Genomic DNA, 15,372 nt, shown 5'->3' on the forward strand with positions numbered 1-15,372 from the left:
GTACGCCTCATTTTGGTGCTGCCATTGGTTTTTGGGGTTTCCTTATAACCGCATAACCTTTGGTGGTGGTATTTGAGGATCCAACCAGCCTCTGGGCTGTTGACCTAACAGACAGGAGGGAAGTGTCAGGCAGGAAATCGTACAAGCGGGGGGTCATAGCACTGTGATGCAATGGATACGGAAGCCAGAGACTTCTTCCCCTCGTCACAGGGAAGTTCGATAAGCCGCCATGTTTTAAGGGCGTCGGGCACTTTCCGTGCAAGTACAGGACATCTAAAATGCATTCAATACAGTAATCCAATGAATAAAAAGGACTTGCACAAGGGAGCCAGCATAATTTGTCCTCGTCTTTGAATCGTGCATTTTTTCCTTTCGATGTGTGAGGTTATGTTTGCCAGTGATTTATTCAAGTGCGTTATTTGAATAATATAAATGCACCTTGTTGGATACATTTCGGGAATAGATTTTTCCAAGGCATTTGAAAGGGGTAAACTGTGAATCAAGGTGATTGTGTGCATTAATGTGTCTTAGAATACTTTATGACGCGGCAAGGGTTCACATTTCTGAATTATGAGATAAGTACCATGGCAGGAAATCGTACAAGGATAGGTGAGTCACTGTATTGTGTTTGAATGCAGACGGAAGCGAGAGACTTTCTCCCCTCGTTGTAGGAAAGTTCGATAAACCACTATGTTTTAAGAGCATCAGGTACTTTCCGTGCAAGTACAGGACATCTAAAATGCATTCAGTTCAGTAATCCAATGAATCCTCGTCTTTGAATTATGCTTTTGTTTACTTTCGTTGCGTGAGGTTATGTTTGTCAGTGAGTTATCCAAGTGAATACTGTATTGTGAATCTGAATACTCTAAATGCACCTTGTTGGATAAATTTTGGAATTTTTTTTTTTTCATGGCATTTCAAAAATTAAAACCGTGAATCAAGGTTAATTGCATGCAGTACAGGTCTTAGAATATTTTTTGATGCGGCAAGGGTTGGCATTTCTGAATTAAGAGTTGGCGGTTAACTTGAAATCACGTAATTCAAATTCCAATTTTTGCGTCCCAACAACTTCTAATTAACGAGGTTTTACAGTAGTACTATTATGTGAGGAACACCACAGGTCTGGGCAGCGCCTGTGATTAGTACCACTATGTGGGGAACACCATGCATCTACTTTACCAGTGATGACACCAAGCATCATCTTAGAAAATGAGGCATTGTGAATTGGATCCACTGATTGTTTTAGATTCATGGCCATTTTTAATCATTTTTCATTGTAGGTTCTTATCAGAGGATACATTTTGAAGTTTTAATTATCGTTTCATTTCCTTACTCCTAGCTGTTAGGCCTCTTTAAACAACAATCATCATCATCATCATCAGAACGCAGCCTTTTTTTCCCTCCTTTTTTTAGTTCCTCTTTAGTTTGATGAAATGACGGGTTATCCAACACCAAAAGGGCACATACAGGGGGTTATTTCCCTTCAGGCACAAAAGCTCATATAACCATGCTTTAAAAAGGATGCTGTCCGTCTAGGCCGATTTTTGATGGCGGTAATATGCTGGCATGGATGACAAATTAATATTCTTGAATGCCGTCAATGTTTTTGATTTTCGGATTATAAAATATAGTAATTTATGACCACTGTTAACATTGCTATGCAGATAGGAAAAGTCGCTCTTTCCTTTGTAATTTTTGTCCCGTTCACAGAGTCGTTTCATGCGGTAAGATATTTCTTGTGGAAGCATGTTATAGTTCAGACTTGATTCATCGAACTTGATCGGGGTTATGTCATATTCCTTAAGAATTTTTCAAATTGTGGAACAAATGCAAATGTATGTATGTATGTATGTATGTATGTATGTATGTATGTATGTATGTATGTATGTATGTATGTATGTTGAGTCCTCAGCCTGAAGGCTGATTGGATCCTCAACAGCTCCACCATTAGCTGCTATAGATGGCATAGGCATCACTGAAGAGGCATACTAGAGAAATGAGGAGTGAGGTAGTTTCCTGCTGCTTTCCTCGCTGAGCCAGAAGTTGCTGTTACATATCAGTCTGACAAGCCCACTGAAATGCATGCACCAACCGACCCTATGAGCAACATTTTCACACCATTCATAGCACGGACTGGCTGTGTGAGGAACAGCGTTACTAGTATAGCTCATACTGTTCCTCAGTTACTTTCATATTATCAAAGCCAAGGTTAAGACTGAGACAGATCAATTAAAGTAACAAAATTGCTCAAGCCCATACCAGAAGATATAGTGCACTGTAAACACTAGGTCTTCCTAGCAAAGGTATCATAAATGCACTATCAGCTGTAAGCTTCCCACCGGAAATCACCACGTTTCAAATCCCATCATATTGTTTCTGGTGATGTTACAGCCTTCACTCCCAGTAAAATTATAATTTCCTTTTTTTTTTTTCTTCTTCTTTCAAAATAAGCACCAGACGGACAATGTGGCCAGAGAATGGAGTTTCTTTTCTTCTTTCCTGCGAAAACCACACAGTTCAGATTTAGGCATTTTTCAATGTGTTATGATTTCTTAGTCTTTCTTCCTTAAAAAAAGTCATTGTATGAGTTTTCTATTCTTTCCTGTTCTTTGTTCAGTCTTTAATCTTAGTAACGCCCACACAAACTTCATTTGCAATTTTTTCGTAGGGTCTTTCCTTTGTCTATTTTTTCAAGCATTTCTAATTTCTGTTCTAAAGTCAGCGTTACGTGTTTGCACATTTTTTTGGCCATAATGTGATGTATACTCAAACTGAGAGCAAATTTTCAATGTAAAACACAAGAACTGTTCACCTTATCAAGAAACACTGCTTTAACGATAAGCACTCTGTAAGCAAGGCATCAGAATGCACTGGTTGGTCAATTTTCACAGCTGACTGACGCAACAATGTATTGTAAGTAACATTTCAAGTGCCGACATGCCTACAGTGTACATATGCTGTCTGACCTGCATCATGGTTGAATTATATGGAGAGTCGAACTGCTGGAAGTTAGTAAATTAATGGTGTTCTTCTATATATCTCAGGAGCAACTGAACCCATGCTTTGCTACGGTATTCTGCATTGTGTATGGATTTTCACGTAAATTACTGTATGTGCAGTGTGTAAGATTTTAGTAAATTGCATGTCTCTTAGCGTTATCCGAGAAAAACCCTGGGGAGGTCCCCATACGTTGTTTCCAATGTAAGGTGAGAGTTATGGAGTTGTGATGATATAATTGTCATATTCTGTGTGAATATAAGAGTGCAAAGTTTACACGTGATGTTATGTTTATGTTGACAACTGGGAAGTAACTTATAAACTTACAACTGGGAAGTAACATAACTTATGTTCTGTGTGAATGTAAGAGTGTAAAGTGTACATGTGATGTTATGTTTATGTTGACAACTGAGAAGTATATGATGAATATAGAAGAAATTTTGAGCTTGTGGACTGTAGTCCAATTTCGTTCCTAGCTTCCAAAATTTCACTAGAAACTATGTTGCCATTTTCAAGGGTCTCCTACTTCCCTGGAGGTAATTAGTGAACAGAAGCCATGGCTCTGCACTTCCAATATATAGTTAGGGACAAATCATGACGACCTCGCCTCACACCACTACTTTCCAGTGGCAGCTCGGTATCTATTAGCGACTTATAGGATTTATTACCTCTACTGCAGCCAGAGTTGCCAAATCGGCTACTGCACTCTATAATACCAATATAAATGGTCCGTTATTGGACATTATAAATTTTCCAGCTAACTCATTCTTGGTTGCCAGAGTTTTGCCCTCGTGTGCTAGGGTGGGCTCATCAGTTGGTACCTAGCACACCTACCAATACGCTGGCTAGTGCATACCGTGGAGGCCACTGCGTAGGCTAACTGGAGCCACCGGCAGTGCCAATGCACTGAGAGACTTTGTCTCATCACTAAAAATTGATGCCTGCTTGGCCATCAGATGATATAGATGTTGATTCCCATAGGAAATCTGAAATATTTGTCCTGAATAAGTAAATTTATAATACCAATATAAATGGTCCGTTATTGGACATTATAAATTTTCCAGCTAACTCGTTCTTAGTTGCCAGAGTTTCGCCCTCGTGTCCAATTATACCATTTATATTGGTATTATAAATTTACTCATTCAGGACAAATATTTCAGATTCCCTATGGGAATCAACATCTATATCATCTGATGGCCAAGCAGGCATCAATTTTTAGTGATGAGACAAAGTCTCTTAGTGCATTGGCACTGCCGGTGGCTCCAGTTAGCCTACGCAGTGGCCTCCACGGTATGCACTAGCCAGCGTATTGGTAGGTGTGCTAGGTACCAACTGATGAGCCCACCCTAGCACACGAGGGCGAAACTCTGGCAACCAAGAATGAGTTAGCTGGAAAATTTATAATGTCCAATAACGGACCATTTATATTGGTATTATAAATGTACTCATTCAGGACAAATATTTCAGATTCCCTATGGGAATCAACATCTATATCATACTGCACTCTACACGAAGAAAAGGTAAATACTACAGAGTGTGAGGAAGAAAATGGTTTGGCAGCCTTTCCAAAACAAACAAGGATCACTTAGAACTCGTTAACTCAGCAGGGTGCAGGGTGTGATTGACTACTAGCTTCCAGCTCGCTTCTAGGAACTGAGGCCGTCATGTTATGTCCCCAACTATATCTACGGTAGGTAATGGTGGCATGATGTGTATATAGTCTGTATTTTAGCTGTACTGAGGGGTTCCAGCTGGTCGGTCTGCTGTTGTGGCTAGCAGTCGCTGGTTGGTTGTCCTTTCCCTCAGCTCTTCCTTGCACCTGTGTCCACCTAGTTTCTTTACCTTTACTGATTTGAGTTTTGGGGTATCCATGCTCTGTTTTCCATTTTATTCCTTCCTGTTGAAATTGTTGGTATGTTTGAAAATTTCAGTGGCTCCCTGTTGTAAGTGAGCATAGTGTACTGCGGTTGAGTGTGTGCTTATGTTCCTGTGATGTATTTTGAGGCCATCCAATAGAGTTTGTTTAGTGGTAGATGTCTTTTTCATTTGTCCTAGTTGATATAATCCTCGAGTCTGGTGGTGATATTATATTTTGTAGTACCTACGTAGACCCAGACATTGCTGTATGGGATGCTGTGGAATGCTGTGGAGGTACAAGGGTGACACTTGTCTTTCTCTAACCTTAGGAGGTCCCGAATTGTGGTCGTTTGTACATTGCTTTTACATTTGTGCCTTAAGTAACATTCCCCCACGGTATTCCTGCCTGTTGTAAGAGGCGACTAAAAGGGGCCCAGGGGCTCTCAACTTGGGAGCTTGGGTTGGCGACCACGGGGCCCTTAGCTAAGTCCTGGCATTGTTTACACTTGTTCTAGGCTCCTCGCTTTCATCTATCCTGTAGGACCTCCCTTGGTCAACTGTTGTTCTTTTCCGACCCTGGCAGTATCAGAGCACTTGAGACCTATGGAATCTTTCATTTTCATGCCCTTCATGATCCTTGCCCCTTTTTTTTTTGGCTGATCCCTTCCATTTTTTCTCTCTTATTAGTGTTATGTAAAGGATGGTTGCCTAGCTGTACTTCCTCTTAAAACAATAATCACCCCCCCCCCCCCTGTGTGTTACATTACTTTCCTCATATATGGAAATACAGATATATCAAGTGACCTTTCTTACTCTGCTTTGGCTGCCCGACATTTGGGATGGCATGCTAGCTGTATTTCTTTGTGGTTGTACCTGGTGGTGCGGAGGGCCGCATGGATGCGGTCACACTCTTACTCAGTGTGATATATGTACTGGTAGTTCATATGTTTTCCTTACATGGTCAACTAGTATCCCGGTTCTTCTATCTTTCTGCCTCTTTGGGTGTTTAGATGCCTTTTGCAGGTAACAGGCAGGTCTGTTTGATGTTCTGATTACAAGTACAAATAACTTGAGCTTGGGACACATCGTGTACTGGAAATCCACCCACACATTATATGGAGAGCTCCATGCTCAACCTGACACGTTGGAGAGAACCAACAGACTTTATAAGCTAGCATGTGTGCAAACCCTTCCATCCATCATACGGAACAGGTTGTGAATGCAGAGTATACCCACCATCAAGTGCTCCACAACCCATCAACCATTCTGCAATGCTGGACTGAGTATTATGTCGCAGTATGCAATGAATAATATCTACAACCATGGATATTAAGCACCAACCCAGTCTCTGACAGATCAAGCCCACTGTAGTGGTTCACGCTTTTCAGAAGATGGGGGATGGTAGAGCTGTCGGGCCTGACAGTATTCCAGTCAAGGCATGGAAGCTGCTTGGTTGTTGGAATGTGTCAAATGCTATCTTCAACAAAATCATCACTGTCAACATAACCCTCTAAGAATCGACAACGGGCATTACAGTTCCAGTCTGGAAGGCCAAGGGTGAATTTCCTGTATGAAGCAACTTTCGTCCAGTTCAGTTGCTATGTCATGCAGTGAAAATTCTTAAACGTCTGCTCGAAGCTGTGACAAATTACCTTCATGAGTTCCTATCAGTAAGTGTGGATTCTTGTACAGTAGGATAACAGATGCCATTTAGTCTGTCCGCTTATGTCCGAGGGCAACACCACGAGGAAAACCTTTCCAGTTTACTTGGCCGTTTTGATTTTCAGAAGGGAGTTAATCGAGAATCGTGATCACGTTCGGCACTCTCTCTGTATTCATGGTATCCCCCAAGCTTATGTACAGTGAATGTTGCTCTTCTACACCCACCGCCTCCTGTTCTTTGTGACGAGATGTCTGAGCATACTGTTGTAGCCATTCCCAGTTAGTATTGGTTTGCATCAGGGCTCAGTATTTACTCTCTTTCTGTTTGTTTGGATTCTGTCACTGCTGACAGGACCCTCACGTGTTGCCCTCTCTGTGCAGATGTCTTTCTGGCTAGAACTCGAGCAAGATTGGCATGCACGATTGAATGAGTTTGGAATGGGGCTAAGTATTGTGATAAACAATATATACAAATGATGCTATTGGCAATGTTGGGAAACAAAGATTACTAAATTCAAGTACAGACTGTCCCCAAATTATTGATTCATTATGTAATACTATATTATTGCTAATATTCAACCTCTCTTCTTAGCCTCACAGCAGCAAAGCAGAATGTTGTTTTATTACTTGTTAATTTATTGTTCAACAGGCTTCTGGACGCAAAAAGGTCATTCCTGTGATTCCTGCCATGCCCAGTAAACGTCCTGGCCGATCAGGCACTCGTATGCAGGATGCTGCTGCCACTCTGAGTAGGAACAAATTACTCAAATTGGTGAGTGATCATCGTGAACTGGCAAGAAAAGTGTAGTATTCTTGGCCCATTATTTGTTGTTGTTTTGCTCTTATTTTGAAAATGCTTGCTAGCTAGACATTTACAGTACAATATTTATCAACAACCTTCCTCATATAATTTTCAATCAAAACCACACTCACTTCATTCTGGGTAGTTAATACAGATATTCTTCTGTACAGGAAGGTAGATGGCATTATGTTACATGTTTTTCAGATTCATGTAATGCGTTAGTTTTAATTAACTATGACGACCAAGCGAGTTGGTCATGTGGTTAGGGACGTGCAGCTGTGAGCTTGCATCGGAGATCGTGGGTTTGAACCCCCAAAGTTGGTTTTCCATATTTTCCCATTTTCACAATAAGCAAATGCTGGGGCTGTACCTTATTTAACATAAGACCTATCTGTGTTGGTGCAGCATAAAGCAAATTGACCTAATCGTTGATAAATGAAACTTTGTAAGGGTTGTATGTATGTTCTAATGTTAGGTCTAAAATGTTTGTAGTTTAGTGCCATTGTTTATATTAATAAATTGATAGTTTTCTTTCCTTTTTTCCTGTATGTTATGAATTCAATGTGATAACAAAATTGCTAAGAAATTAATACTCTCTTTTTTAAAAAAATCTTCTTCTTATTCTACTTCGCATTTTCTGCACATACTAGTAGGGTCTGCTTTTTTGGCTTCCTGTCACCATTTCCCACAATTCTGTGCTGTTTGTTAGGATGAAAGTACAGTTTTTAGATTTTCATGTATGGTGTCAAGCCAACGCTTTCTCGGTCGTGCTACTAGCTTTTTCCCATCAATCAGCAATGTCAATCCATTCTTTGCAACTGTTGTTTCAGCAGCTCGAAATACATGTCCCTACTAGTGGAGACGACTTCCCACATCTTTTCAGTGATTGGTGCCACTCCATATCACTTGGGAACTTCATGTTGCTGATATGATTATGAAGTGTCAAGCCAATTGTGCGTTGGAGCATCTTTGTTTCCATCACGCCAAGTTGCTCTTCCACCTCCTTAGTAGAAGACCAGGATTCTGCACCATGCAGAGCAACTGGACACGCTCACAGATCGATAAACTGTAGACATCACATAGGACACCAGCCACTGAGCACCTTTTCAGCAATACGTTACTCACGTGATTTGATTTTTCAGGATTTCAGTAATTCTTGAGCCAAGATAATTAAATTACGTTGTTGTTCGTAGGTCAACACCATTAATTTGAATTGTGTTCAGATCATGTAGATCAAATTGTCATGTATTCAGTTGACTGAATGTTGAGCCATAATCTAGATTCTGGTAGACGGTTGGTCCATGTTTGGACTTGTAGTTGGGGGTCATTTTTATCCTCAGAGACCAAAAGCACATCTTCAGCTTAAAACAAGGTCCAAGGTGAAGATTTCTGTAGATCTCTTATAGCAGTATCCATGACTGTAATGAAGAGGAAAGGTGAGGTCCTTGATGGACACCAACAGAAACAAGAAAATCACCTGATAATCTAGCCACTGATTGTACATAGCTCTTTGGGTTTCGGTAGAGCAGTTTGACCCAATCTATCAGCTCTTCAGGGACACTATGACCGTGGAAGGCATGCCAGCTCAAGTCATGTGGCACATGATCAGACGCCTTTTCGAGGTTTTGGAAGGCATGGTGTAGGGGCCTCGATTTCCCACAGTGCTTCTTAACTAGGAAGCAAGCAGCATGAATAGCATCTACTGTACAACATTCTTTAACAAAACTGCACTGGTTGATGGAGAAATGGGCAGATTCTCTGATTCTCTGATCAGTGATATGCTCGGAAACCTTTATTGTGTGAGACAGAAGGTGTACTAGGCGATAATGAGAACATTCAGCTGACTACCCCTTTTGCTTCCGAATTGGGACTGTTGTACTAGACATCCACTCGGCTAGTATTTGTCTCTAATATTGAAGAAACATGAGCCATTGAGCTGAGTCCCACTGCTTTGATTTCCAGAGTTCTGCAGGAATATCATCTGGTCCAGTTGCCTTTGCAGACTTCATCTTGCCAATCATGTCAATGACTTCTGCCTTGGTGATCAGGCTTACAGGTCCTTATGGTGGTGTGGACTGTGGAATAGGAGTGTGCAGAAACTCTACATTGCTAATTTCATCAAAGTACTGCCTCCAGCGCTCTGCTACTTTCCTTCGGATTGATAGCTGCAGTCGCTTAAGTGAGGCCAGTATCCAGTATTCGGGAGATAGTGGGTTCGAACCCCACTGTCGGCAGCCCTGAAGATGGTTTTCCGTGGTTTCCCATTTTCACACCAGGCAAATGCTGGGGCTGTACCTTAATTAAGGCCACAGCCGCTTCCTTCCCAGTCCTAGCCCTTTCCTGTCTCATCGTCGCCATAAGACCTAACTGTGTCGGTGTGACTTAAAGCCAATAGCTAAAAAAAACTTTCCTTCAGTCGGTGACACGTTTGCCCTCTTTGTCATTAATACAGCAAAATCTCTCCAGCTGTCTCCCTGTCTGTAGCACTGCTTAGCAATGCAGTAAATTTCTCACTTTCCATCTGGTGTGTGTAGTATTTTGTAACTATTAAGTTAAAAGAAGATATAAAATGGTTCAACCTTTCAATAGTATTAAAATAAGAAATGTAGTTTACATTCCTATTTAATTAAAATTGGTACCGGTTTCGACCAGTATTCTTGGTCATCATCAGCTGATCACAAGTAAGTGTAAAACAATGCACAGATAAATAAAATGCAAAGTTAAAATAATTCTGTTAGTTGCTGTTAGTAAAGCACTAAAATCTGTAGGGAGCACTGTGCGTTGAAGTTTAGTCAATCGCAAATAAGAAGCACAGGTGAAAAAAAGAAAAGTTAAGATGAAACCGTCAAGTGCAGTTAATGAAGCACTATAACACACTATGGAGCACTGTTTGTTGAGCTTTCAATGCTAAGAAGAAGTCGAAAATCAAATACGTAATTTTACAGTTTCAGTTCAAGGTACACAGTGGAGATGACGGAAGAGGCGGCCCAGGTACTTGGAGATTAATATAAGTACAAGTGGCCAACGGATAAGCAGGTGGAAGGGGAACAACTACTGGCTACGAACGCGCAACTCAAGATTATCGAGTCTGCGGCAGTTCATTGCAGTTCCAGTGCTTGATCCTGCATGTCTCATGCTACATGTGCTGTGGTATATGGCTCTGGAATCATAGTGTGTGGGCCACTTCCTGGTAATATATAAGTAATAATAATAATAACTTCCTGGTAAGTTGTAATCCAGCTTAAACAAAGTCACGCCCATGGAAATTTTGCCTGCTGTTCAAAAGTCCAACGAAGATGGGATAAGGATGGCGGAAAGAGGTTTTGTTGGGGGAAACTGGGAGCTTCTAGTCTGGACCTGCACGTTGGCAGCAGATGTGCGATGGTCACCTTCCAGAGACCCTGTGACTACTCAGGAATCCGGTCCTGCATCTGTGACCTGGCAGGCCTACTTAGGGTCACTGCTGCATGCCCCAAATTGGGAAGGCCAGAGAAAATGTGGTCTAAACATTGGTAGACACATTTGAACATGTCTCAGAAACCACACTTCGAGGGTTGCCCCAATTCATACGGTTTGTAATTAGCAAATAACAAAGAATAACATTCTAACTGTAGGCTCTTGGAACGTTAGAATACTACTAGACCTGAAGGACGATAGGCCCGAAAGGAGGACAGCTCTTGTTACCCACGATCTATCAAGACTAAACATTGACATTGCTGCACTGAGTGAAACCAGACTGTCAGTTAAAGGACGAATAAATGAAGCCAGTAGTTGATGTACCATCTTCTTGAAAGGAAAAGAGGAAGGGGAATATCATATTCATGGTGTTAGATTTGTGGTTAAGACAAAGTTAATGGACAAACATGACTTACACCAACCACAGTAAATGGAAGACTCATGACCGTGCGTATGCCTCTCTCTGACGATAGTGCTCTTGCATTTATTTCCTCATATGCCTCCACTTTAAATGATACGGATGATGTAAAAAATCAGTTCTACCATCATCTGAACACAGTTCTCACCAAGATACCTGCAACGGATAAGATGATATTGCTTGAGTACTTCAACGCTAAAGTGGGAAATGACAACCGGCTGTGAGAAAATGTCATGGGAAATTAAGACGTAGGAAATTGCAATTCAAATGGCCTGTTACTAAGTGATCTATGAGCTGAACATGAACTGTTCAACGCAAATACACACTTCCGATTTTCAAACCTCTTCAAAACAACGTGGATACACCCACAATCCAAACACTGGCATCTCGTTGAGTATATTGTTACCCGGCAACGCAACAGAAGAGATGTTATGATTACAAGACAGCAAGAAAGGAGCATTCATGTCTGTTGGACAGATCATAAACTTCTTCTTAGTCGACTTAGGATTCTCATCCATCAGAAGCCACATGTCTATCTTGTGCACCCTCCCAGAAGGAAATTTGACACTGGTAAACTTAACAATGAAGCTGTTGCCACAGAATACTAGAACTCGATTTTAAACCACTTGTCACACAACACACTCAACTCAAAAGACATAGATTCTGAATGGACCACACACCAAAATATCATCAAGCAAGTAACAGAATGTGCTATTGGCTTTAGGAAGAGGAAAAGACAAAACTGGTTCAATGATAATAATGAAGCTATAATCAACATTACCCATGCTAAGCCTTTTTATCCTCCACACAAGATCCATCTTCTCAGACAAAGAAAACATGCTTTCAAGTGCTGAAGCAGAAATGTGAGGCTAAAATTAGCGACATAAAGTACAATTGGCGGCAACAGAAAACCAAAGAACTACAAAATATTATATAAGTAATAATAATAACAACGTAAACGTTTCCACCTTTTCAATACTACAATATATTCACAAAATTACAAATTACACGGTACTAGTTTCGACCCATCTAGGGGTCATCATCAGCCGTATTGGAGCAAAGATCATTTGTGGCAAAATCCTAAGAAAATGTTATTTTAAAGAATAACAAGTGAAATGAGATGTTATGGTAATAGTTAATAATACAAGGAATATACATACTAAGAGGTTTTTAACAAAGAATAAAGTATAAATGGGGTGTTGTAAAAATTATAATCATGGAAATCAGTAAGTTCTTGTATTGAAATGAAATATGGCTTAGGAAGAGGGCTTAAGGTGGGGCTGAAGGGTGTGGGAGAAAGTGTAATTGTCTTGGAAAAGTACCTTTGATTAAATTTAGGATTGAGTTTAGGTTGGCTGCATTATTGTTTCTGAGGAAAGTGATAAATAGATCGAAGAGTATGTTGGGTTTCTCTGAGATTTCATTGAGATTGTGACTGGCATTAAACTACATACACCTAGACCAATACTTTAATGCCAGTCACAATCTCAATGAAATCTCAGAGAAACCCAACATACTCTTCGATCTATTTATCACTTTCCTCAGAAACAATAATGCAGCCAACCTAAACTCAATCCTAAATTTAATCAAAGGTACTTTTCCAAGACAATTACACTTTCTCCCGCACCCTTCAGCCCCACCTTAAGCCCTCTTCCTAAGCCATATTTCATTTCAATACAAGAACTTACTGATTTCCATGATTATAATTTTTACAACACCCCATTTATACTTTATTCTTTGTTAAAAACCTCTTAGTATGTATATTCCTTGTATTATTAACTATTACCATAACATCTCATTTCACTTGTTATTCTTTAAAATAACATTTTCTTAGGATTTTGCCACAAATGATCTTTGCTCCAATACGGCTGATGATGACCCCTAGATGGGTCGAAACTAGTACCGTGTAATTTGTAATTTTGTGAATATATTGTAGTATTGAAAAGGTGGAAACGTTTACGTTGTTATTATTATTACTTATATATTATTCTCAGTTCAATACGGACCAAAAACATGAAATTCATAACCATCAACTACAAAATATGTCGGATGCTAGGGACCTACGTAAATTTTATGCTGGACTTGAGATTCATGGACCTGTCCACGCCTCATCTGGAAATATGAAAGCTGCCGACAATACCACCATTCTTACAGTTAGCCAAGACATCCTGAGACACTGGAAAGAGCATTCGGTTCACTTTGAAACCACAATTCCACTGCTGCTGAAAACTTCCTCCAGTATGTCCCACATCATGTGCAACCTTGGATGGCATTACCACCAACTTTTCAAGAATACAACAAAGCTCTTTTCATAGTCACCATTTTCAAAAAGGCGACCAAAGTATCTGTGGTAACTATTGTGGCATATCCCTGCTGTCCATAGCAGGTAAAATATTTGCCAGGAACCTGTTGAATTGACTTTATATTCTCCTGAGAAGATACTTTCTGAATCACAGTGTGGATTTTGCACATCTGAAGGCACCACTGACACGATATTCTGCACTAGACAGTTGTAGGTGAAGTGCAGAGAATAACAGAAACCCTTGTTCTTTGTGTTTTATGACCTGGAAAAGGTCTTTGATACTGTGCCTACAGAATCTATATGGATGGTTTTAAGGCAGTTTGGCTGCCCTAAACATTTTGCAGGACTTGTTCAGGCATTCCACGATGGTATGGTTGGTCAGGTTGTCTATCAAAACAGTATCTCAGAAGAATTTCCAATTACTGATGGGCTGTGTGCTCGCTCTGTACCTGACAGCTCTGCTCTATGAGACATCTGCCAACAACACAGGTGTAGAAATTAGTTATCTGTTTGATGGAGGTATTTTTAATTTGGCTAGACTCCGCTCTAAAAGACTAACTGTTGATAAACTTAACCATGTGATGTCAAATCACTGAGGGGCACTGTCCGACTTGTTGGCTGAACGGTCAGCGTACTGGCCTTTGGTTCAGAGGGTCCGGGTTCGATTCCCGTCCGGGTCGGGAATTTTAACCTTCATTGGTTAATTCCAATGGCCCGGGGGCTGGGTGTTTGTACTGTCCCCAACATGCCTGCAACTCACACCCCACACATAACACTATCCTCCACCACAATAACACACAGTTACCTACACATGGCAGGGCCAATGACCTAGATGTTAGGCCCCTTTAAACAACCAGCAACCAGCTACACATGGCAGATGCCGTCCACCCTCATTGGAGGGTCTGCCTTACAAGGGCTGCACCCGGCTAGAAATAGCCGCGCAAAATTAATTAACTGAGGGGCACTGCAAGTCGTCCTGCCAGAACTGAGTTCACTGTATGGTAACTGCCGAGGTAGTCTATTGTCACTCATGTGTTGGACATGTCCAATCCATCTGAACAGGTGACTGATGATGAAGGCTTGAAGTGATGTCAAATCACTGATGAAGGGAATGGATATTGTTCCTGAAACATGTATGATAAAATAAATAATTTTCAATCATTAAAAATGTATTGACAAGGTAGACCCAATAGAAACTATTTTAAATAGTTTCTTTAATAGATCTAAAAGACCCGGGTAACAGAATTGTGATATGCAGATAACAATACTTCTCCAAACTCATTCTGCCGAGGAACTGCAAATGTCTCTTGACTGATTTAAAACAGATTATGAACACTTTGGCTGGACTATCAACATTGAAAAAACTAAAGTTCTTGCACAACTTGGTCCTGGAACCAGTTTACCAGACTTCCAACTTCACCATCTCAGAAACATCTCTGGAACAAGTAGTCAACTTCTCCTACCTTGAGAGTATTTTCTGGACTCGTTGCACCTTGGGGATGGACATAGAAAACTGAATACGAACGGCTCATTGTGCATTTGGACGTCTTTCCCACAAAGTCTTTTCTAATAAAGATCTAAAAATATTGACTAAAGTGATGGTGTACCAAGCTGTTGTTGTCTCCATATTACTGTATGGATGTGAAATGCGGACTCTATACCGTTGCGACATCAAAAAACTGGAACGTTTTCACCAGCAGAAGCGTAGGATCATCATGAATATCAAATGGGAGGATTATGTAACCAGTGTTGCAGTTCTTGAAAGGGCACAGATGAACAGTATAGAAGCCTTCATCATCAATCACCTGCTCAGATGGATTGGACATGTCCAACACATGAGTGACAATAGACTACCTGGGCAGTTACTGTACAGTGAAC

The 15,372-nt window shown here is 40.7% G+C and overlaps 1 protein-coding gene across 1 annotated transcript in view; it reads left to right on the forward strand.

Annotated features, from left to right (window-relative positions):
* srl (spargel) overlaps positions 1-15,372 on the forward strand; it is a 280,903-nt gene that overhangs the window by 151,034 nt on the left and 114,497 nt on the right. The window contains exon 7 of the mRNA XM_067151403.2: positions 7,166-7,288. Within this exon, the coding sequence (XP_067007504.2) occupies positions 7,166-7,288 (123 nt within the window). The remainder of the gene's footprint in view (positions 1-7,165; positions 7,289-15,372) is intronic.

This window comes from Anabrus simplex, chromosome 7, assembly GCF_040414725.1.
Source record: "Anabrus simplex isolate iqAnaSimp1 chromosome 7, ASM4041472v1, whole genome shotgun sequence".
NCBI lineage: Eukaryota > Metazoa > Arthropoda > Insecta > Orthoptera > Tettigoniidae > Anabrus > Anabrus simplex.